General features: G+C 40.9%; 1 protein-coding gene across 1 annotated transcript in view; it reads right to left on the bottom strand.

Moving 5' to 3' along the window:
* Tnni3k (TNNI3 interacting kinase) overlaps window positions 1-24,524 on the bottom strand; it is a 255,380-nt gene that overhangs the window by 28,924 nt on the left and 201,932 nt on the right. The window contains 3 exon segments of the mRNA XM_055614310.1: window positions 16,464-16,518; window positions 16,521-16,632; window positions 21,434-21,493. Coding sequence (XP_055470285.1) covers window positions 16,464-16,518; window positions 16,521-16,632; window positions 21,434-21,493 — 227 coding nt within the window.

Here is a 24,524-nt window from a genome sequence, read left to right as displayed (position 1 = left end):
GCGCCAGTGAGCAAGCCAACTCAAGCGGGAGGCTAACAACCCGATTAGGGGTTCTCACAAGTGGAAGGAGTACTGAGGAAGCCCGGTGTCACTGAGGCAGAGATCGGTCTGATTCTGTGCAGTGATAAGAAAGCAGAATCGCGGAGACGGCAGCCGGCGCTGCGGGGTCCCTATTTCATTTCTGAATCAGGGGATGTTGGCAAATGTCACTGTGGTGCTTTTCGGGTACAGCAAAGCAGCTGTGCTAAATAAAGAGTTTTTATGAAAATACTAAACAGTTTTACAATACGGATGAATATTGTCGATTCTTGAACCTTCATGGAAATGATTTTAACATCTACTTTCTTTTCTTTAACTTGTGTGCTTGTATGCCCTTGTGTGTGTGCTTTAGTCTGTGCCTTTCTCTGTGTGTGTCTTTGTGTATAGAAATGCCACTGTGCATGTAGTATGTACCACAGTGGATATTTGGGTCCTTACTTGTATGTGCTTTGAGACCATGTCCTTTGTTGCATGAAGTTGGCAATTGTATATAGCAGGCTGGCTGGTGTGCCCACTTAGGGAGACTTTCCTGCCTCTGCATACAGCTTCTCTCTCTGTGCCCAGTGGTTCCAGCTGCGGCTTCCAGCTTCTACATGATGTCTGAGGATCCAGACTCAGAGATTCATATTGCCAAACCAGCTCCATCGCTGCACTTGGTATGATATCAGGCTCATGGCTAGGTAGCAATTCAATCCTCTGCACCAGCATGCATGGTGACTCGTTTCCTTCTCAGCCCCATACCCCATGACACCAGAAGCTTCCCTGCTCCCATTAATTAAGAAACTTTACAGTCCACTAAGAAATATTTGAACTTAAAAAGGAAAAGATAAAAGGGGCGGCTGGCAGACATGCTGGCACCTGCTTAGATTCTGGCTTCTCTTTGCCATTTATATTTTTACACTTCAGACCCTTAATGAGCTGAGTGAGTGACCTTGAGAAAGAGAGTGTCATAAAAATTATAGATTCCAGAGATGACAAATATCCAGGAAAAAATTGCCTTGCCCCTATATTTAGGCAAGTGGCATCTACTCTCCTCATTATACAACAGAGATGGAAGGGCTTCACAGAGGCACATATTCAGATTGTGCTTCTTCTCAGCACAGCGAGCCTGGCTGAAGGATGGGGGTGGGTAATAATGAGATGCTTAAAGGAACACTGAGCTTCAGTGGAAAAGCTCATTAGCTGTACTTCCAGTCAGCCATCTTGGAGTAAGCTAACAATCACTTTGGGAAGCCAATGATAACTGTTTTCTCATTATTGTTCTTGGATTTGCAAATTCTAGTCTGATTTACATGTAAAATCAGCTTTAGATCCCAAACCCCTATGAGGTCTGAATGTTTGAATGAGAAAGGACAGTGCCTTCATTCCCTCATTACCAGAAAATCAGGGTTTTTTTTTTTCTTGCACCAACTGTCAGCCTAAATATTGCTGTTGTGTTCAATCCAGAGAATGTGAGTTCTGTGGACTGACTGCTTTAACAGAGAACAAACTTGGTGAATGTGAGAAGAAGCCTAGCTTGACAAAACCTTAATTCAATGAAGAAATTACATTGCAGCAGAGTTACCTTCTAAACTGGCCCAATGTGTCCTTCTGGTGGTCAAATTCCTAGAAGGCAGTACCTCTTGTTGCGTGTTCTGATTAGAGCGTGCTGTTTTTCAAGTGCCCAAGGAGCCTGATTCAGAGAGAGATGATTGAAGACAATGGAAGGGCAGGGTTATTCCGGGCGTGCTGGGCAGCAAGGATGAAAGTGTGGAATTTTGCTCCAGTTAAGTCGACAGGTAGTTGATTACAATTTGTCCTTAGGAGATAAAGTGAGGCGAGGTGGCCACTGTTAGAGTTAGCCAGCAAGGAGGGGATTTCTCTGTGAGCAAAAGAGGTTTTACTGCATCTGGCCGACCCTACAATGGAAGCCAATTCAGCACCGCGGACAGCTCACCACAGGGTCTTTTTACAACCAATTGTAACTCTAGCTTCAGGGTTCCAAAGCCTTTTTTGGCTTCTTCAAAAACCTGCGCATACATGTTATACACTCAAAAAATATGCACACGCACATGCACATGGAATAATAAAAATGTGATACATATAAAAAGAGAAAGAAAAAATCTTTTAAAAGTCTAAAATCCTGAAGAGACAACCAAGAAAGAAAATTAGGAAGAATAAAACCCACTCTACACAAGAAATGCAAAACACTTTTACACTAGGCTCTAGATAAGAAGAAATATAGTAATAAAGAAGAAATATAGTTCAAGGCTACGTGTGTGTGTGTGTGTGTGTGTGTGTGTGTGTGTATCTCCACACAAATAAAACATTAAAACATATTTATGAAGAATGATTCTGGGTGTTGGTGTCTTAGGATGACAAAATAAGTAAAACCAGTTAATCTGTGAGGTATTCTACCCAAAACATGAGGAAGAGAAGAAGAGAAGCCACAGGCTTTTACAAGCCCAAGGAACACGAGTTTGTAGCAGAACTAAGAAGGTAGGAGACATGGCAGGCAAGAAGGCCAAACCCCCACACAAACAGCCATGTGACCAGCACTTAAAAACTGAAAATGAGAAGTCTGGTTAAAGAACATTAAAAAAAAAGTTTTTAAGGGAAAAAGAGTGAATGTATATAGAAGGCAAAGAGACTTTTAAAACTGCCTGACAAAATTTAAACAACAAATACAAATACAATGAAATGCAATCAGAAAGGCATTGAGTTGGAAACAGGCAGAATAAAAAAAAAACAGAGCTATTCAGAGGATTTATAAGATAAATGTAAAAAAATTACCTAATGTAGCAGGTAGATGAAAGGTAGAAGTTATACTCTCCCCACAGAGAGTCACATGAACACACTTGATTTACTCACAAGGATCTTAAGCATACCTTCCTGCCATGCACACTCTATTTGCATATATGTGTTCTAATTACACATATTTTAATACACTAGGTCACATACATCTAGTGAGGATTTTCGGAGCATAAAGTTAAGGTAAAACAATGTTATCTTGTGGCTGAGAATCATTCAGAAGTCCTGAAAGCTACTGAAATACAGCTTCTGGAAGCCAACTTATATCAGGCAAGAGAAATAAAACTAAGCCACACACAGTATCATTCGAGTGAGATACACAAAAGGAAGATTAGAAGCAAAAGACAAATATGTTCCTAACAGGGTACCTGACATGTGTGCAACAGTTTTGAATCATGTGAGGAAATGAACTTCCCTGATCCTGAACTCACAGACTATCCTTCTGGAGAGAGAGACAGAGAGACACAGAGAGAGACATAGACAGAGAGACAGACCGAGGGAGAGAGGAATTTTCAATGATCTTCATTTGTATGTGTACTTCTGTTAGGCTGAAGGAATTTTAAGATGCATTTGAGGAAGCACAACAGATGTGACAGGTCAGAGCCATGAATAATAAAAAGTAAATCTGGTTAAGTTAAAAAAACCCCCACAGATTCACAGAACAAAGTCTTGATTAAATCAAAATATGGAAAATGAATACAAAAATGTTGTGGTAAGGTGCCAGAGCTGCCTCAGTGGATAAGAGCACACATTGCTTTTCAAGAAGGCCAGCAGTTGGTTCCAAGCAAGCACATAGCAGGGCAACTCAGAGCAGCAAATAACTACAGCTCCAGGTGTGTGTGTGTGGGGGGGGGGTGTCTTCTGCCCTCTTCTGGCCACCACAGGCAACAACATTCATGTATACATAATCCCCATATATGTTCATACACACACTTGATATCATATTTATATAAACCTAGATGGAATGCTTTATAATCTACATCATCGATGGATTTTATTTGTATGAGGATAGTAAAGATAGAGAGCATGATAAACTCCTTGTGGATTATATTAAAGGTTTATCTAACTGAGTGCAAAATATACTCAGTGGACTCTGTAACAATTCATGGTCCCATGTGAGTCTGTGGACCTGTACATCTGTACTCAAACTATCTTTTGTGGTAGAAAATGTAAACTGTGTATAAAAATTAATGTGGAAGAACAACAGCTAAAAGTAAAAAGGAATAACAATGACAAAATGGGTCTTAACAGGTAGCAAGACTTCTAATAATGCCATTGGCTATTAATAATTAAGGTCATTGGCTTTGACATAGGGATAGAAAAAATATGTGAAAGGAACAGAAGAAACCTAAACTAGACTTATGTATTCAAAGAACCTTAGTGTAAGAAAAGATGGCTTCCATGGGTCATTTGGGGAAAGAGATGTCTATTCTGACCTGAAAGGAGGGAGAGTGGCAGAGAATGACCAATTTATAATCATGGTCTCTTGCTCCCAGTTGGTTCTTCCTGCCTCTTTAATGCACTCATTCTTAACCATTTCAGTGCAAAGCAATTTATTGCAGAGAACACCCATGGTATGAATACAGAAGTTTCAGCCCTCATATCACATGAGAGATGTGGCAATTATTGTCTTATGAGGAGGGTATTGTTGATTGAATGTGAAATGCCCCCCACTCCCAGGTTCACGTATTTGAACACTTGGTGTGAAGATGGTGGCTGTTTGGCAAGACTGTAGAATCTTTAGGAGGTGGAGCCTTGCTGGAATAATTGAGGCACTGGGGCCAGGCCTGAGGCTGTGTAGCCCAGCCTCGCTTCCCATCCATGCTGCATTTTCTGAGTACGAATGCAGGGTGAACAGCCAGCCTCCTGCTGTCATTCTGTCTGCACTTCCCTCTTCCCCACCACAATCGACTCTCTCGCTGTAGAACTGTAAGACGGGACAAAGTGTTTCTCTCTTAGGTCACTATTGTCAGGGTGTTTCATCTCAGCATTGGAGTCCCTGAGAAAAGGGTGTAGAACGGGGAAAGGCTGGGACACCTAGTGCTTTTCATGTTTCAGACAAAACCAGACTTGAGCTTGACATAAGTTAGAGGCCAAACATTCCAAATGCCAAAGCTTTACTCACCCAACTGAAAAACATAAATACGGCATGGACAGTACAACCCAGGATACTTCTAATTTATTACAAATAAAATGTTTAATATTTTTCCACAGGGTCAAATTATAAATGAGATGTTGTAGACGTGTGAATAAATTCATAAGAAAGGAAATTATCTGATTTCAAAGCATTTATGAAGTAATGGGGAGTAAGACACAATCTTATCTGGTGAAGTACTATATAAGTGCATACCATGGCACAGAGTGGCAGAACCAGGTCATCTGTGCAGCATGGGCCCGGGGGTGATGGCTTCAGGCAAGGCATCTTCAACCTACAATGACTAAGAGTACTGAAACAAGAATGGATGGTTGAGTCATGTTTTGACAAGAATGAGGAGTGGGCAAGGTTAAATCCAGTTAGGTTGACAGATTAAGCACAGTGTATCTGTGGGACATAGTGTCAATTTTAGGATGTCTACACTGTGTCTTTTCAGAGCATTTTGTGAATGCCTGTTTTGTAAGATTAGCTCAAACATTCCAACATTTTGGTCCCAGTCAGTTCTCCTGTTAGTGATTAAGACTACAATAAATTCTTCATACAATTTCTGCACTAAAGTGTACGTGAGGAGAATTAGACCTCTCAGTTCAAAACCGTTGGTATACAAGATGGAAATGTGTTTCCTAATGGCCACAGTGAAGCTCCACCTACTGTTGGCAATGGAGAGTAATTGATGGTTTCAAAAACTATCTCCCTGAGGAAGCACACACTGAGGGTAAGAGGCATGAAGAGGTAGGGTAGGATAGAAGTTAAAGGCATCAACATGCTGAAAGAGGTTGGATTATACACTGAGGTTTTCTCTATTGCCCTGTGTGTGTGTGTGTGTGTGTGTGTGTGTGTGTTTCAAAGTGTGTTTCACACACACATATACACACATACAGAGAGAGAGAGGGAAGGAGGGAGAGAGGGAGACACACAGAGAGAGACAGCGAGAGAACTGGCACCAGGGACTACATAAAAGCCACATAGGGAGTGGAGACAAGAAGCAAGATATGGTCATTTAAACCCGCCCTGGGGAGGATTCTGAAAATAACTGTGAATTGACAAGAAAAAAAAAATTTGGGTGAAGAAATGATTGGAAGGTAAAGAGATAACTGATGGTCTTGAAGAAAGTTCTTTGAGGAAAAGGAGAAGCAGTTACAGAGTGGAGGGCCTGACCTATGTGCTTATTTCATGGAGCTATCATATTGTACAATTTCAGCACTCCAGGAAAACTATGTGCGAATTGAGACTCTTGTACATTATATTCATGTTGTATAAGCTGAATATGTTCTCAGTGCAATAGGCAAGAGATTTAGAAAACCCTTGTTGTGCTAGAGATTAATCTCAAGGGTGTCTGCTTCAAAGCTTAGAGGTCTGCATCCCCTGTGTCTTCTCCTGGATGGCTAACTGGGTCGCAGTGCTATTCTTGGAGCTCAGCCCCACACAACACTAATTGGTTTTTGCATCTGAAAGGTTGTTCATCACTTTGTCATTTCTAAATTTAACATGGTGTAATCCATGCACAAGACCCCGTGGGAGGAGCCAGTGCCACATGCTGAGTTTCTAAATATATCTGGACACAACATATTTTAAAAGAGGCAGAACTTCAATAACGGTTCCCTCAATCCCAGATTTTACTCCATTTGTGATTTCAGTCAGAATTAGCAACTTTCTAATTTTCACAGAGGGAATACCTGATGACTTCCCACCTTGAAATTTGTTTTATACAGGAAAAAAAAATAATAACAATAACTAGAGATAAGTATGCATAGAAACGGTGAAGACCTACAGTAAACTGACAGTTTTCAATTTCCAATCTCCTGGCTTTTGTCATAGCTAGAAGTTCATATAAATGCAGCGATTCGGTACATTGTTGAAGAGCCCAAGTCTATATGTTAGTGGGGAACCACAGGCCAAGCCTTGTACATAATTTTCAGAATCATGGTTAAATACATGGAAAATCATAGTTCCTTTGTAATTGGGTGTTATAAGGCCCAGTGCTCAGACTTGAACAGACAAGGACTCAGGTATCCTCAGAGCAGCCTTGGTCAGTGTCTGCAAGGCCTCCCCTTCCGTGTGTGTCAGCACTGGCATCTCCTCCAGAGACGTCTGCGGTTGGCACCATGCTGTACTCTTCAAGCTTTGCCTGCTTTGTTGTGTTGGCGCTACCAGAACCTTCAAGGTTTTCTGAGGCCCAGCGGCCACCCTGAGGAGCTTTGATTGTCCTGGTCACTTGTCTCTTTTGAGGTTCTCAGATGATTCTAATATGTAAAGTTGAAAATTGCTCTGGACCATCAGCCACTTGGCCCTGTTGACCTCAGTCCATCAATTGCTGTACCCTTGGGCTCTTTCGCTTTAAGAACTGACTGTCTTCCCAGCTCCTTTCCTTTTCTCAGCCTTCATAAACAAAGCTGAAAAGGCAGGCTTGAAATGAGTGCTTCAATCCACTTTTTGCTCAACTTCCAAAAAAAAAAAAAAGAAAAGCAAAACAAAACTGGGAGAAGTCCAGAAAAACACAATCATTGGAAAAACACAACAAGCTTCTGGAAGCCACTGCTGCCCATGCCAGGGGAATTTCAAAAGCACAATGGGGGCCCATGTAGGACTCCAGCTCAGCCTCCTACTTGTTCACTCAGGAGAACTGCTCATACTCTCCAAGCCTATTTCTTCATCTACAAAAAATGAAACGTCTGCCTCTTAAAGCTTAATTATACCACCATTCAAAGTATTTAAAACAGTGTCCTGCATTTCACAGGTGTTCCATGGTGGCAGATATTTAAATAGAACAATGAAGGAACAGTCAGAGCCTGTTCACTGATTCCACTCTAAATTCCTAATGATCACCATATAGTGAGCCAATTATCCTATTTTCATTCTTTATCTGCTACATAAATATTTGTTATTTGATTCCCTTATGTCAGTCAAACTGCCAGCTAGCCAGATATAGTAATGCATAAAAAAATACATCATTCTTCTCTTGACCCATTGTACATTCTCACTAAACACTTCACTAGTATACCTAGATTCTAGATCTCAAATAGTTCAAAGACTCTGCTTGCCGGGGCGGGCTGTAAGCAAACTGACCTTCAGTTCACTAATGCTGCAAATGGGGCCCTAAGATGTTTAGAGAAATGTGCAGGGAGGAAAAACAGAGTCCTACCACCACCACAAATGGACAGCACGTGGAAAGGAAGCTGCTGGGAAAATGCAAGGAAGCTGCTCAGTGAAGCTGACAGGGCTGTGCACTGACTTGCATCAGCTCTCAACAGGTGTCCATATCCTTAGGATCTTACTGTGTAGACAAGCCTCAGCCCATGTGCTGCTGTGCCTCTTGTTCTGTGTCATTCTCTGAGTGGCGGATTCTCTGACTCATCTGCCGTAGCAGACCTGTACTCTGGACGCAGGTCGGCTAGTGTCTGTCAAGCACTCTCTGCCCATCCTTGATTCTGTAGCTCAGCCTCTTAGTTCCAGACAAACCTCATGTGACTGTTGCAGAAATATCACATCAGACTGCTCAGGAATGGCTTGATAAGTCTGCAAGTGGGGGACGAGAAACACAGACACAACTAGGAGATGGTCATGAGGCTAAACCCAGTCAAATGCTGGCCAGAGACTCTGTATGAAATTGTGCTGAAGATGGAAATCCAGTAACAAATGGTACTGGATCTGCCTGGTTACACAACAAAACTGCTCATACTTTAGGATGCTCCTTAGATGAGAGCTGCCATGATTCACCTTTATGTCTTTTTCTACTTGTTTCTTCAAATCCTTTATCACAGGATGAATGCAATTACAGCTGAAAAAGCAACAGTACCAGTTTGCCAGCAGTATAAGACCTTGTGTAGCTGTTGAGAGGTTTCTCAGTGGCAGAGGAGTCTGCAGAGCATGTGTGTACCTTTGTCCACGTGTAGAAGCACTGGGTTTCCACAGGAGAGAGGGCCTTACATCGTCCATTTGGGGAGTCCATTTCCAGGGTTCCCACCAAATCCACAACTACTGCCTTCTTGGTTCCTGTATAGCACATGGGTCCTGCCAGCCTTGCTTAGAGAAGTGAACTCTAACCTCATCCATTCTCATCTTTCATGTGCTTAGTTAGACCAGTAATAGATGCTGCATTCACCAAGAGCCAGATGCATTCCTTCTGGTTGATGACTGTGTAATAAATGATGATATTCTATGCTACCTTATTCTTATATCTATGTAGTAAGGTTTGTGTCTGTCAGCCTGTGATATTATGTTTCCCTCTGATGGCAATTTGCTGTAGCTGTTTTCCTTATTGACTCTGAGACTGTTTGCTGCGATTAGCCAAAGCCAGAGGCTTAAAGTATGCATGTGAAGCCCCTTTGTTTGTTTGCGGGGACCATTTGCCTCAGCTGGTGTGTTCTAATGCTCAACTGAGGAGGGTGAGCATCACAGAGTAGATCTCATACAATCCCATCCACTACCAAATTCACCCATCACCTGCCTGTGGACCTCTCTACTACAAATGACTGGGTATGGCCACAAGTCCTGATTTTTGAGATAAACAGTTACACGGACATCTTAAAGCAATAGATGACCAGTTAGCTCTCTTTAAAGCTATGTGAGGTCGAGAGACAAAACACCTGCCTGTAGGAAACTGGTCATGTGACTGAGGTCATGAAAGAGGAATTCTGATCAGTATGTTTTCTCTGGTGTTTACATATATGAAATTAAGAATTTAAAAATGATAATTTCAGTGTTATTTCCTACATTAACAATGTTTTTTATAAGGCTGCTCTATGACTTCCAAATTCCATTATCCAAAATAGAATTAATGCCAATTAAGAAGGACCTCCAAAATTCTTTTTCCCATCAGTTCTTGGCAACATCAATCTAGGTTTTTGTTTCATTTCTCATAGATTTACCTGTTGATATGGGATAGATCATGTCTCTCCTCAAATCTGTATGTTGAAGCCCCAACATCTCACATGATTGCACTGAAAACAGCATCTTTTGAGTGGTAATTAAGATGAATAGATCTGAGGGTGGAGTCTAGAGCCAGGGGAAGTGATGGTCTGGTAGGAGTGCGATGGTGCTCCCTCCTTCCACTTCCTCCACAAAGGACCAGAAGTCAGCCGTTCAGGCACTCTGGGATCAGACTTCCTTCGTGTACATCTGTAAGAAAATGTTCCCAGCCACTGAAGTCATTCAATATTTACATTTTCTTACATTGTGTGTGACAGCACAAGCCGTTCATGCACCCATTCTATTGGCTCCTCATATTAGTGAGGTCATACAACAATGGGATCTCTGTAGACATGTCTTCAGTGATTATTCATAGTTTGTATTATTATTGTGAGGTCATACAACAACAGTGATGCTGTAGATGTATTTTCAATGGTTATTTATATTTTATTTCTTTTTAGAGCTGAATAATCCTTTAATGGACACTTGAATAGTTTGTGTTTTGGATGTTATAAAAAAGGTTTCCATGAACATTTGTATACCAGGTTTGCACACCTGTTTTCAGCATTACAGGCTATATCCCAGGAGTGGAACTGCTGAGACAGGAAGTCGGGTGCAGCTCTGAATGTCTAGTGTTTGATTACCAGGCTTATACACAGGAACCCTTCCTTGAATTCTGCGGGACCACCCTACAATACATTCAGCAATTTATAATACTTCATCACTTTACAACAGATTTTTCTCCTGATACCATAGCTCACTGCTGTTACTGACAACTTAAAGAAGAGCCTACACTAACAGAAAATGAAAGTTTAGGTTTTTGCTCACAGTACAAGGACAATGGAATCAAAACTCTCAGTCAGTGTTTTCTAGAGCAGCCTTCAGGCTCTTATGTCATCCAGGTGACTGCCCTAGTCAGGAAGTGAAATCTAGATTTAAAGTAAGATTTTTTTGTTGAGTCTTTGTGAGGTTTAGGTACCAAGGTGACTGTGGATTCATAGAATGAGTTTGGTAATGTTCCTTCTGTTTCTATTTTGTGGAATAGTTTGAAGAGAATTGGAGTTAGCTCTTCTTTGAAGGTCTGGTAGAATTCTGTGCTGAGGCCATCTGGTCCTGGGCTTTTTTTGGATGGGAGACTTTTGATGACTGCTTCTATTTCTTTGGGGGATATAGGACTATTTAATTGATTTACCTGGTCCTGATTCAGCTTCAGTAAGTCAAATCGATCAAGAAAATTGTCCATTTCATTTAGATTTTCAAATTTTGTTGAGTATAGACTTTTGAAGTAAGTCCTAATGATTGTTTGGATTTCCTCAGTGTCTGTAGTTATGTCCCCCTTTTCATTTCTGATTTTGTTGATTTGGGTGGTGGCTCTCTGCCTTTTAGTTAGCTTGGCTAAGGGTTTGTCGATCTTGTTGATTTTCTCAAAGAACCAGCTCTTGGTTTCATTGATTCTTTGAATTGTTTTATTTGTTTCTAATTGATTGATTTCAGCCCTGAGTTTGATTATTTCCAGCCCTCTAGTCCTTTTTGGTGTGTCTGCTTCTTCTTTTTCTAGGGTTTTTAAGTGGGCCATTAAGTTGCTTGAATGAGCTGTCTCGAATTTCTTCTTGAAGGCACTTAGTGCTATGAACTTTCCTCTTAGCACTGCTTTCATTGTGTCCCACAAGTTTGGGTATGTTGTGTCTTCATTTTCATTGAGTTCTAGAAAGGCTTTAATTTCTTTCTTTATTTCTTCCCTGACCCAGCTGTCATTTAGTAACAAGTTGCTTAGTTTCCATGTGTGTGTAGGCTTTTTGCTATTTCTGTTGTTGAAGTCCAGCTTTATTCCGTGGTGATCAGACAGGATACAAGGGATTATTTCAGTCTTCTTGTATCTGTTGAGGCTTGCTTTGTGACCAACTATATGGTCTATTTTGGAGAAGGTTCCATGAGGTGCTGAGAAGAAGGTAAATTCTTTCGTGTTTGGGTGTAAAGTTCTGTAAATGTCTGTGAGGTCCATTTGATTCATGACCTCTGTCAGCGATATTGTTTCTTTGTTTAATTTCTGTTTTGTTGACCTGTCCTTTGTTGAGAGTGGGGTGTTGAAGTCTCCCACTATTAATGTGTGGGGATGTATATGTGGTTTAAATTTTATCAATGTTTCTTTTACAAATGTGGGTGCTCTTGTATTTGGGGCATAGATGTTCAGGATTGTGATGTCTTCCTGGTGGAATTTTCCCTTGATGAGTATGAAGTGTCCTTCCTCATCTCTTTTTATTAATTTTGGTTGAAAGTCTATTTTATCAGATATTAGAATGGCTACTCCTGCTTGTTTCTTGGGTCCATTTGCATGGGAAGTCGTCTTCCAACCTTTTACCCTCAAGTAATGTCTATCTTTGTGCCTTAGGTGTGTTTCTTGTATGCAACAGATTGCTGGGTTTTGTTTACGTATCCATTCTGTTAATCTGTGTCTTTTTACTGGAGAGTTGAGTCCATTGATGTTGAGAGAGATTAATGACCAGTGGCTGTTAGATCCTTTGATTTTGATGTTGGCTGTGTTCATTAGGTTGTGTGCTTGGTTGCTTTTGTTTTACTGTAGTAAGGTTAATTATTTCCTGTGTTTTCTTGACAGAAGCTAATTTTCTTGGGTTGTATTTTCCCTTCCAGTGTCTTTTGTAATGCTGGATTTGTGTGTAGGTATTGTTGAAATTTGTTTTTGTCATTGAATATCTTGTTTTCTCCGTCTATGAGGACTGAGAGTTTTGTGGGGTATAGTAGCCTTGGCTGACATCAGTGTTCTCTTAGGGTCTGCATGATATCTGTCCAGACCCTTCTGGCTTTCATAGTTTCTGTTGAAAAGTCAGGTGTGATTCTAATGGGTTTGCCGTTATATGTTACTTGGCCTTTTTCCCTTGCATCTTTTAGTATTTTTTCTTTGTTCTGTATACTTACTGTTTTGATTATTATGTGGCGGGAGGATTTTCTTTTCTGGTCAAATTTGTTGGGTGTTCCGTAGGCCTCATGTATCCTTAATGGCTTCTCCTTTAACTTGGGGAAATTTTCTTCAATGATTTTGTTGAAAATATTTTCTGGGCCTTGGAGAAGGGAGTCTTCTTTTTCCTCTATTCCTATTATTCTTAGGTTTTGTCTTTTCATATCTCCCTTATGAACATTGATGCAAAAATACTTAACAAAATACTTGCAAACCGAATCCAAGAACACATCAAAGATATTATCCACTATGACCAAGTAGGCTTCATCCCAGGTATGCAGGGGTGGTTCAATATACGGAAATCCATCAATGTGATCCACCATATTAACAAACTGAAAGAAAAAAAACCCACATGATTATCTCCTTAGATGCTGAAAAAGCATTTGACAAAATTCAACACCCATTCATGTTTAAAGTCTTGGAGAGATCAGGGATACAAGGCACATACCTAAACAGGCTAAAAGCAATATACACCAAGCCTATAGCCAACATCAAACTAAACAGAGAGAAACTTAAAGCAATCTCACTCAAATCAGGGACAAGACAAGGCTGCCCACTCTCTCCATATCTCTTCAACATAGTACTGGAAGTCCTTGCTAGAGCAATAAGACAGTTGAAGGAGATCAAGGGGATACAGATGGGAAAGGAAGAAGTCAAATTATCACTATTTGCAGATGATATGATAGTATACATGAGTGACCCCAAAAACTCTACCAGGGAACTCCTACAGCTGATAAACACCTTCAGCAAAGTGGCCGGATACAAAATTAACTCAAAAAATCAGTAGCACTCCTGTATAAAAAAAGACACAAGGGCTGAGAAAGAAATTAGAGAAACAACACCATTCACAATAGCCACAAATGACATAAAGTACCTTGGTGTAACCCTAACCAAGCAAGTCAAAGACTTGTATGAAAAAAATTTCAAGTCTCTGAAGAAAGAATTAGAGGAAGATATGAGAAGATGGAAAGATCTCCCATGCTCATGGCTTGGCAGGATTAACATAGTAAAAATGGCCATCTTACCAAAAGCAATCTACAGATTTAATGCAATTCCCATCAAATTGCCAACACAATTCTTTACAGACCTGGAAAGAAAAATTCTCAACTTTTTATGGAATAACAAGAAACCGAGACTTGCTAAAACAATTCTCTACAATAAAAGATCTTCTGGAGGTATCTCCATCCCTGATCTCAAGCTGTACTATAGAGCAACAGTTATAAAAACTGCATGGTACTGGCATAGAAACAGAATGGTGGATCAATGGAATTGAACAGAAGACCCAGAAATAAACCCACACACTACGGACACCTGATTTTTTTAAATTTTTTATTAATTACACTTTATTCATTTTGTATCCCCCCATAAGCCCCTCCCTCCTCCCCTCCCGATCCCCACCCTCCCTCCCCTTTCTGCATGCATGCCACTCCCCAAGTCCACTGATAGGGGAGGTTCTCCTCTCCTTTCTGATCTTAGTCTATCAGTTCTCATCAAAAGTGGCTGCATTGTCCTCTACCGTGTCCTGGTAAGGGTGCTCCCCCCTCAGGGGGAGGTGATCAACGAGCAGGCCAATCAGATTATGTCAGAGGCAGTCCCTCTTCCCATTACTATGTAACCCACTTGGACACTGAACTGCCATGGGCTACCTGATTTTTGACAAAGATGCCAAAACCATACAATGGAAAAAAGATAGCATCTTCAACAAATGGTGCTGGTCCAACTGGATGTCTACACGTAGAAAAATGAAAATAGATCCATAATTATCGCCCTGCACAAAACTGAAGTCCAAGTGGATCAAAGACCTCAACATAAAACCAGACACATTAAAGTGGCTAGAAAAAAAAGTGGGGAATACCCTAGAACTCATTGGTACAGGAGAAAACTTCCTGAACAGAACACCAACAGCACAGGCTCTAAGAGCAACAATCAATAAATGGGACCTCATGAAACTGAAAAGCTTCTGTAAAGCAAAGGACACCATCATCAAAACAAAGCGACTGCCTACAGATTGGGAAAGAATCATCACCAACCCTTTATCTGACAGAGGACTCATATCCAATATATATAAAGAACTAAACAAGCTGAAAAGCAACAAACCAAGTAATCCACTTAAAAAATGGGGAACAGAGCTAAAGAGAGAATTCTCTGTAGAGGAATATCGAATGGCAGAGAAGCACTTAAAGAAATGCTCAACCTCATTAGCCATTAGGGAAATGTAAATCAAAACAACCCTGAGATTTCACCTTATACCCATCAGAATGGCCAAGATGAAAAACTCAAGGGACAACACATGCTGGAGAGGTTGTGGAGAAAGGGGAACCCTCCTCCACTGCTGGTGGGAATGTAAACTTGTACAACCACTCTGGAAATCAATCTGGCGCTTTCTCAGACAACTAGGAATAGTGCTTCCTCAAGATCCAGCCATACCACTCCTAGGCATATACCCAAAAGAGGCTCAAGTACACAAAAAGGACATTTGCTCTACCATGTTTATAGCAGCTTTATTTGTAATAGCCAGAAGCTGGAAACAACCCAGATGCCCCTCAACTGAATAATGGATGCAGAAACTGTGGTACATCTATACAATGGAGTATTACTCAGCAATGAAAAATAAGGAAATCATGAAATTTGCAGGTAAATGGTTGGACCTGGAAAGGATCATCCTGAGTGAGTTGTCCGAGAAGCAAAAAGACACGCATGGTATATACTCACTCATATAAACATACAACATAGAATAAACCCACTAAAATCTGTACATCTAAACAAACTAAGCAAAAGAGAGGACCCTAACTAAAATGTTCAATCCCCATCCTGAAAGGCAAAGAGGATGGACATCAGAAGAAAAAGAAAATAGGAAACAACCTTGGAACCTGCTACAGAGGGCCTCTGAAAGCCAGAAGAAAACAGGAAACAACCTTGAAACCTGCCACAGAGGGCCTCTGAAAGCCTCTGCAGTATAGACTGTCAAAGCAGATGCTGAGCCTGATGGCCAACTGATGGGCAGAGTGAATGGAATTTTATGTAAGAAGTGGGAAATAGTAAAACCTGGAGGGGACGGGAACTCCACAAGCAGAGCAACAGAACAAGATAATTTGAACACAGGGAACTTCCCAGAGACTCATACTCCAACCAAGGACTATTCGTGGAGATAACCTAGAACTCCTGCACAGATGTAGCCCATGGCAGTTCAGTGTCCAAGTGGGTTACATAGTAATGGGAAGAGGGACTGCCTCTGACATAATCTGATTGGCCTGCTCTTTGATCACCTCCCCCTGAGGGGGGAGCAGCCTTACCAGGCCACGGTAGAGGACAATGCAGTCAATTTTGATGAGAACTGATAGACCAAGATCAGAAAGGAGAGGAGAACCTCCCCTATCAGTGGACTTTGGGAGTGACATGCATGCAGAAAGGGGAGGGAGGGTGGGATCGGGAGGTGAGGAGGGAGGGGCTTATGGGGGGGATACAAAATGAATAAAGTATAATTAATAAAAAATTAAATAAATAAATAAATAAATAAATAAATAGATAGATAGATAGATAAATAAATAAATAAATGAATGAATGAAAAAAAAGATTCTTGTTGACATTACCACTTACCTTTGGAACCACGCAGTATAGGACCTTGCATTTAGGGCATATTCCAATTCAAAAGGCTTGATAAAGCGGCCACAAGGCTCTGGACAGGCCCTCCCCGGCTTACCAGGCAATCGGAGGAAGAGGAAGGTGACAGAGAATCACTGCTGTTACTTGATGCTGGAGACATGAACTGAAGGGGAAGGCATGAGAGGCCTTGTGTACTAAGTTACTCCAACAGGCAACTGTACTACAGTTTTCTATGTGAGGACTTGCAGCTTAGTTTCATTCTTCTACACTCACTTTTGCTCTTCCTTCCAACCTCCAGTGGTGGTACCTGCTCAGCTTAATCTACTTTTTGACCCATTCCTATTCTGATAGCTGGTGTTATTCTTATTCCTATCTTCCTCAAAGCATAGTAAGCCCAAGTTACCGTTACACAATCTTACTAAGATGATGATTATTCGATGAACAAAGGATATGCCACAATCCTCACTATGGTGATATGATTCATTCATGGCAGAACTCCTTTCAACTGTAGCTAAATTTTTCCACCTGACATAAAAACAAATTTACACACTGTCTTAGTTTCTTTTTATTGCTGCTATAAAATGCTTTGACAAAAGCAACTTAAGGGAGAAAGGTTTTGTTTTAGCTCATGGTTCAAAATATAGTCTATCCCTGTGGGGAACTTGGGGCAGCATGAGCTTGAAGCAGCTCTGAGACCACATCTACAGTCAGAAAACGGTGTACTGCACTCTCCCCAGCTCACTCTCCCCACTTTAGACAGTGTAGGATCTCTGTTTAGGAAATGGTTTCACTCACAGGTGGAATGAGTTGTCTATATCAATTAACTTAATCAAGATACTCAAGACAATGGCCCACACACCCACTCAGACATCCATTTTCCAGATGACTTTAGATCTTGTTAAGCTGAAAACAGTAACCATCATACACGCTTTTTGTAAGAATACATCCATTTTGTAAGATAAAGCATGATTTTATATCTGATAAATGATTTTTCTAAGAAGAACAAAACCAATATCTTTGCTAACTGGTGGTTCTTTGGATGTTTGAAAACAGCGATTATTCTTTTGGTAAAAGTCTCTGGTTCCTCCAAATGCTTTTTATAATATAGAATTTCAATGTATTCAACATTCTGATAGCTCTCCACTACAATGCAAGTGATCTTTTTATTATTCTTTTAATGACTGAGAGTTCAATTGGGTCCTTTTTGGTTTGGTCACATCAGAGCAGGGATAGTCAGACCTTTGTTCTGCAACAGGAGGGCCTCCTCATGCTGTAGCTGCATCTAAGCTTATTATAGCTCTAACAAAGTGACCTTGAGGCCACGTCTCCAGTTCATCCTTTTACTATTGTTTCTATGGCCTTGGGTAGAACACTATCTTTCTCCTTTCAAATTTATTCTTGGTAGACATATGCTATTATTTCATTTTCCAAGATAGTCTAGATTCTTGCCTTCAAATGTTTGCTGACCCTCTCAACAGTGTCACATTCACCAATGTGACCAGCAGTTCCACCTTGACCTCGGTGTCAGTCTGACTTAAAACTGGATAGCAGGGAGGAGAGAGCCATATGAGATCTCACAAGCCTGGCTTGTTAATTAGTGTAACCTGTCCAGTAAGCTCTCTTTGCATACAGGGCTTCATCTTTCTTCCTAGGGGGAGTCCTAGAAGGCCTGATTGATGTGAAAAAAACAAGCTTGTTTTGCCAGACCTTTCCATCTGCTGTCCCTGTTCCTGGGATATCTTATTCATGGTTTTTATTGCTGCAGCGAAACACCATGACCAAAAAGCAACTTGAAGAGGAAAAGGTTTATTTGGTTTACACTTCCACATTGCTGTTGATCATGGAAGGGGGTCAGGACAGAAACTCAAACAGGGCAGAAACCTGGAGGCAGGAGCTGATGCACAGGCCATAGACGGGTGCTGCTTCCTGCTGTGTTAGTCCAGTTTTGTTTAGCCTGTTCTCTTATAGAACTCATGATTACCAGCCCAGAGATGGCACCACCCACAATGGGCTGGACCATCCTCCAGCAGTCACTAGTTAAAAAAATGCATTTTCTTAATTTAGGTTTTCTCTTTTCAGATGACTCTAGTTTGTGTGTCAAGTTGATATAAAATGAGCCAGCACAGCCTTGTCAACCTTGTCAAACACATCAGTATTAAGCGATATATTTCCTTTCTTATTCATCCCCAATATCTCACACTAAAAATATAAATAACTTTAAAAGTCCTATAGTCTTTACAAATTCAGACATTGACATTTCAGTCTCTTTAAAATATCCAATCTTTCTGAAACTCCAAAATCTGTTTTAAACATTCAAGTCTTTCAATGGTGGGCTCCTGCAAAAATTAAGATTAAATTAAATATCTTCTTCATGAGTGAAGAACCAGAGCATAGACACAATATGACCAAACAAAATCAAACTCAAACAATATAAATAACTCATTATCCAGTTATCTGGGATTCACTCACTATCTTCTGAGGCTCGAAATAGTGGCTCACTGAACTCTCAGCACTTAATAGCTTTTCTATCCTTGCGTTTCAAAGTACTTCCACAATCCTTCCCGAAACATGGTCAGATCTGACACAGCATTACCCCACTTCTGGTACCAACTTGTCATAGTTAGGGTTTCTTTTGCTGCAATGAAATACCATGATCAAAAAGCAAGTCGGAAAGAGTTTATTTGGACTACACTCCCACATTGCTATTTATTATCAAAGGAAGTCAGGACAGGAACTCAAACAGGGCAGAAACCTGGAGGCAGGAGCTGATACAGAGGCCATGGAGGGAGGATTCTTACTGGCTTGTTCCCCATGGCTTACTCAACCAGTTTTCTTATAGAACTCAAGACACCATTCCAGGGATGGAACTACCCAGAAGGGGCTGAGCCCTCCCCCCATCAATTACTAATTAAGAATAAACCTTACAGCTGGATCCTATGGAGGCATTTTCTCAATTAAGATTCCTTTTTCCTTATAACTCTAGTTTGTGTATCAAGTTGCCATAACACTAGCCTCACATGGTGTAAATCCTATTCCTATCAAGTGAGCTATAATCTCAGGACTGGAACAACCTTGCCTGGTAAACCCCAAGATTCACATAAGAGAACACTTGAAGCTCAGGCCCTGAAGGTGTCTTACAACAGCCAAGTCCTATAAAAGACGCCCTTGTCAGTACTCAGTCCTGAAGTCTCACCAACATGAGTAGCTACTCTTCCCATATGTATAAATTTTTTTACCAAAGGAAGTGAAGGGAGGGTTTACATCAGATGGAAGGACGCTTTCCTATCAATGAAAGGCTTCCTCTCCTTTTCCAGAAGTTTTCATGAGGAATGAGAGAGAATGACTTGTGCCAGCCAGCCTGGAAGTATTTCCCAATAGTCCGTGTTCCAGGGACCTGAGCTAGGATCTGTTTTAAAGAAGGAAATGTTTGTTTCCTGTGGAATTCTCATTCTGCTTTTGCTGTGAAGGCTCATGTAGATGCTGTCTTATTGCTTCTGCCCTGTCCTCTGAGTGCACATGGACCACAATCTTGTGTATGGTCCTTACCTCTTCCTGCACATTTGAAATCTATTTTTTGAATGGGTACTCCTGTTTTAGCTCCTTTGCCTATTTTTAAATGCTATTTCATGACAAGGTACATAGCAAATTAAAGCAATTATAGAGAAAATTAAAGCAAATATTTCCTTGATATTAAGGGATATTTTTCATTAGCTTGATTATAAGCATCTATCACTCTGTGTCCTGTATAGGTATTGCCTTCCAGCGGATTTATGCATGGTTTAAGATAGTGTCTTCCTTCTGTGTCGAACACAAATGGACAGCGTAATAGCATTTTAGCTGGCTCATCACCTGTGTACAAATTTGTAGAAAAAATCATTAAATATTTACCTTCTGTTATGCTTGTTATACTTAAAATTTGTGAAGATTTGTTTTCTTTTCTAAGTTTTTATTTTATTTTTATTAATTAGTTTATCCACTTTGTATCTCAGCTGTAGCCTCCACCCTCATCCCCTCCTAATCCCACCCTCTTTCCCTCTTCTTCTCCTATGCCCCTCCCCCAGTCCAATGATAGGGGAAATTTCTTTTCTTTATTTAACTGCTCTCATAGTATGTGTATGAGTGTGTGTGTGTGTGTGCGTGTGCCCCTACCCAAAGAGGTCAGGAATTTGTTGGATACTTTGTAGCTGTAGTTACAGAAAGTTGGGAGGTGCTTGATGAAGGTGCTGGGATCTCAATACTAGGTCTCAGACAGAGCAATGAGCACTGCTAGCTACTCAGTCATCTCTCCAGCCCCAGCCTCCATTCTATCAAAATTTTAAGACCAGCATGACTGTTGCCATTCTCTGGCCTGATAATTTCTGGCTCCACCAAAATTTGATATGAATTTGCCTCTGCCCCTGGAGAAGTGGCAGAGTCTGCTCTTGCTAAGGGCTTCATTAGTGGTATCCACACCAATGGGCTATACACTCAGTTGCCCTCTTTAAGCACCACCTCCCTTGTGTCCTCTGACAGCCTTTGTGAACTTCCTTTCAGGGATGAACATACTGTCTACCATACCGTTGAGGAAATGTACCCCCAAGAAATTGGCATTTCCTCAAAAATGCCAGGAGAAGGAAAATTCTGAAGCCTGGGACCAGCCAAAGGGGATCTTAGATCATCAAAGGAGGAAACAGATTTCAAGACAATTCTGACAATTCTGCCTTGCAGCAGACTGGAGCTTAGACTCTGGTGGCGGTTGGGATGGTGTCTTGCCCCAGACTTGTCAGGAATAAATAATTCTTGTTCTGTGATTAAGCCTGAACTTCATGTTCGGGAGCAGGAGAGCAGTGAGGATAAGGAGTGTCACTGGACTTTTCCTCTTCCCAATGAACCACTCTGAATAGCTTTCCTTTTATTTGTATGTTTAACTGGGATGCCTGGGCTGTTCTGACTTTAACCAACACTACAGAAGGTCAAACTTTTACCTCAACGTTGCACAGAGAATCCTCCAGCTTCCTCACAACTTCGGAGAACTCAGGCCTCCCCTGTAAAACAAGAAAAGACTATTTTTCTCCCTTAAGTATAAAAGAAAGGAAACTCATCGAGTTTGAAAATTGAGTATTTGCATTTGTAAAGAATGAGATTAGCAATAAAGTATATTTTTATTTAAAATGCACTTGTATTGAAGGGCTAATTGAATGTTCATTTACTGTTCATGGAGGGATGTTGAGTCTTTCTGTGATAAGAGTTTTAACTCAGAATTTGGAGCTACATTCAGATAATGAAATAGTGGAAAATCTTTAATTAGCTTTGCATGTTTTTAAATGGCAGGATTTCTTCAAAATGAAAGAATAAACTCCAATGCTGCAAACTATTAACTCTCTCAACGCCTTACAATGTGTTGCCCACGTCTCCAGGCAAAGAATTCCTAGCTCTTTCTTTGTAATTAGCTTCATTTATGGAATGACATCTCAGATCTACAACCAAGACCAAGCTAGGAACTGCACAACCATGACCTACTTTTGGGTTTAAAATTTTAGCTTCAAAAATTGCCATAGAAGATATTGGTTATCATGAACTTCAATGTCATATAAGTTTTGTTAAGTGGTTATTGTGTTCTTTTTATATTTCAAGCCTTGTTCAAGCCACAAGGGATATAAAAGCGAATGAGGACCCACAGGAAAAAAATTGAAATCTTGGAAAATGTTGGTCTCTTTTAGAGAAATAATATGTTTTCCTGTGTCCGATAGTAAGGACTGTGCACCCTACCACTTCTCCCTTTATGAGAATTTCACTGCCAGGAGGGGGAGCGGCCAATTGAACGTGCAGGCTCAGCAGCCAGCTAATTTAGAATCTTAGCAGAACAATTTCTCTGTCTCTATCTATTCCTCCCCGGGGACACTGTTGTTGCTCCAGTGCCCGCACTAGTGGGAGGCACACTGCATAGCGCCGTGGTGCTACTCGAGCTGGTGGGTGGACAGCTGTGTCTTCCTTGCTGCTGTGTCTAAGGATTTCTCACTTTAATGCACCATATTTTCTTGCCTTCCACACAATCTCCTTTCTTTGGAGTCTCAATGACTGACTTGCAGTCGAGCTCTATACTCTCTGTACCCTTGCTATACATGCAGGAAGTCCCCAGTATGCTGGCCTGCAGGCCCTTTGACTCTACTTCCCCAGAGAGTGCCTTCTCCATTTACATTGTCACTCATCCTTGGGTCCTGCCTGAGTCCCATAAAAAGGCCTATGGGTCCTTCCCTGTCCTCCACCCTCCTCCATGCTACATCTCATCTGTGTGCCTCATTTGTGGAATTTTAATTCCAGCACTCTTGGACTTCTGCTTCTCCAAAGCCATCATACCAATAAACACAAAACCTTTTTATTGAGACACTTTCAAATTGGTCCTCAGGCACCATGCCATCCACCTAATGTGGCATTTCCCACATGTTTATCATTCTCACTTTACTATTTCATTGTCTTATAGTTCATCACAGTCACTTTTTTTTTTTTTTGGAAAGCCCCAACTTTCTTATTCTTTCTTGTCTTTGACTTCTTCTCCAAAAGATGCAAACCTTATTAACTTAAAATTATGACACTTTAACCCCAGCTGACCTCTTGCACTGCCAAACAGCCTCTTACTTATTTCTAGCTTAAGTTATGTCTCATCTTGTAAACTCTTCCCAATTCTCCAGCTCCCAGGATGGCATCTTTCTACCCACACGGAGCCTCCAACCTTTTTTTATTTCCAAGGATAGATGGACTTGCCTACACTTACCTGCAGTTAGCTCTGTTATTTTATGCTCTGCCAGCAATTCTCCCCACTATTTGTTTTACCTGACAGTGCCTGCCCATACTGTTCATCACTACCAGCCTACAGATGTACAATGTGTTTTCCAATTTAAAACTAAACAACAAAATAAAACTAGTATATGGAGTCTCTTTCAAGGACCCACTTCATCTCTCTACTCACTTTTACTTACAAGATGCCCTAAGAAATGTCTAATTTTCTGTCCTTAAACAGCCCCATTCCTTCACTCCAATCATGCTTTCTCTTCCAACACCTTCCTAAAATCATTCTTGAGTGGAGAACAAATGCCTCCCCTTTGCTAAACTCAGTGTTAGGTTTCACTGTTCATCATACTTGTCACAACATTACACACATACTTTTGTCCCCAAAATGCATCTTTTCAGTTTGAAGATATCGTTGTCTCAGGCTTTGGTCCCTTGGTTCTTCTCCTCTTCTTCGAATTTGTAATTGTCCCAGGACTATTCTATTTTGAGTCAGTTTGCTGACGAATCAACTCAGCCCCTCATTTGAAGAGAAGGACTGCCAGCTTTCTAGATCACATCTCCCAAGCTGTGAACTCACATGGGTAGTCGAGTGCCTTAAATCTTTCTCTTTTCAGTTAATGACAATGTTTACTTCCTGAGACCCTCAGCCACAGAATGACCTTTGCTTTCCTTCTTTACTGTGTACTGTGAAATTATAAAAATTTCCCTACAAAGTTTATCCACAAACTTCATTATCAAGTAGCTCATGTTAGAGAAACTTGCCTAAAGATAAATACTACAAACATTGGAAAAATGTAAAGAAGATACTGCAGCATGAACAAACCCTGTAGATCCACAAGGCAGTCACTTGGCAGGGAGAAATGACGCAAAGGATGCCTTATACCTTCGTTCTTCTGTAAGTAATTGCATTTATTCTGAGGCTAGATATCCCAAATGCACCACAGGAATTCAACTTCCTGCGGTTTGTTTGAGTAACCAGAGGTCAGAATTCAGAGCCACTGTAACGCAATACGTATTGCCATGTAACCAATGATTCCATATTTAGGAGTCTCTGGGGCTGTATGTTTTGGTTGTTGTTTTTACCCTGTTGTCTCTATGGGTCATAAACCTAGCACAGGTTAGTTTTGTCCTTTCCTCTGAGTCTCATCATACTGATATCAAGGTGCTGCATGGCCCGACACTCTTATTTAAAGCTCACGGGTCACATCCAACATCACCCATATTAGGTAGGCTGCATCTCCCTGTGCTTCCATGGCTCATGTCCTTGCATTCATAACAAATACTGCT

Source organism: Psammomys obesus, unplaced genomic scaffold (genome assembly GCF_907164565.1).
Source record: "Psammomys obesus unplaced genomic scaffold, mPsaObe1.curated_primary_1811, whole genome shotgun sequence".
Taxonomy (NCBI): Eukaryota; Metazoa; Chordata; class Mammalia; order Rodentia; family Muridae; genus Psammomys; species Psammomys obesus.
This window is presented reverse-complemented; position numbering and strand designations above follow the sequence as displayed.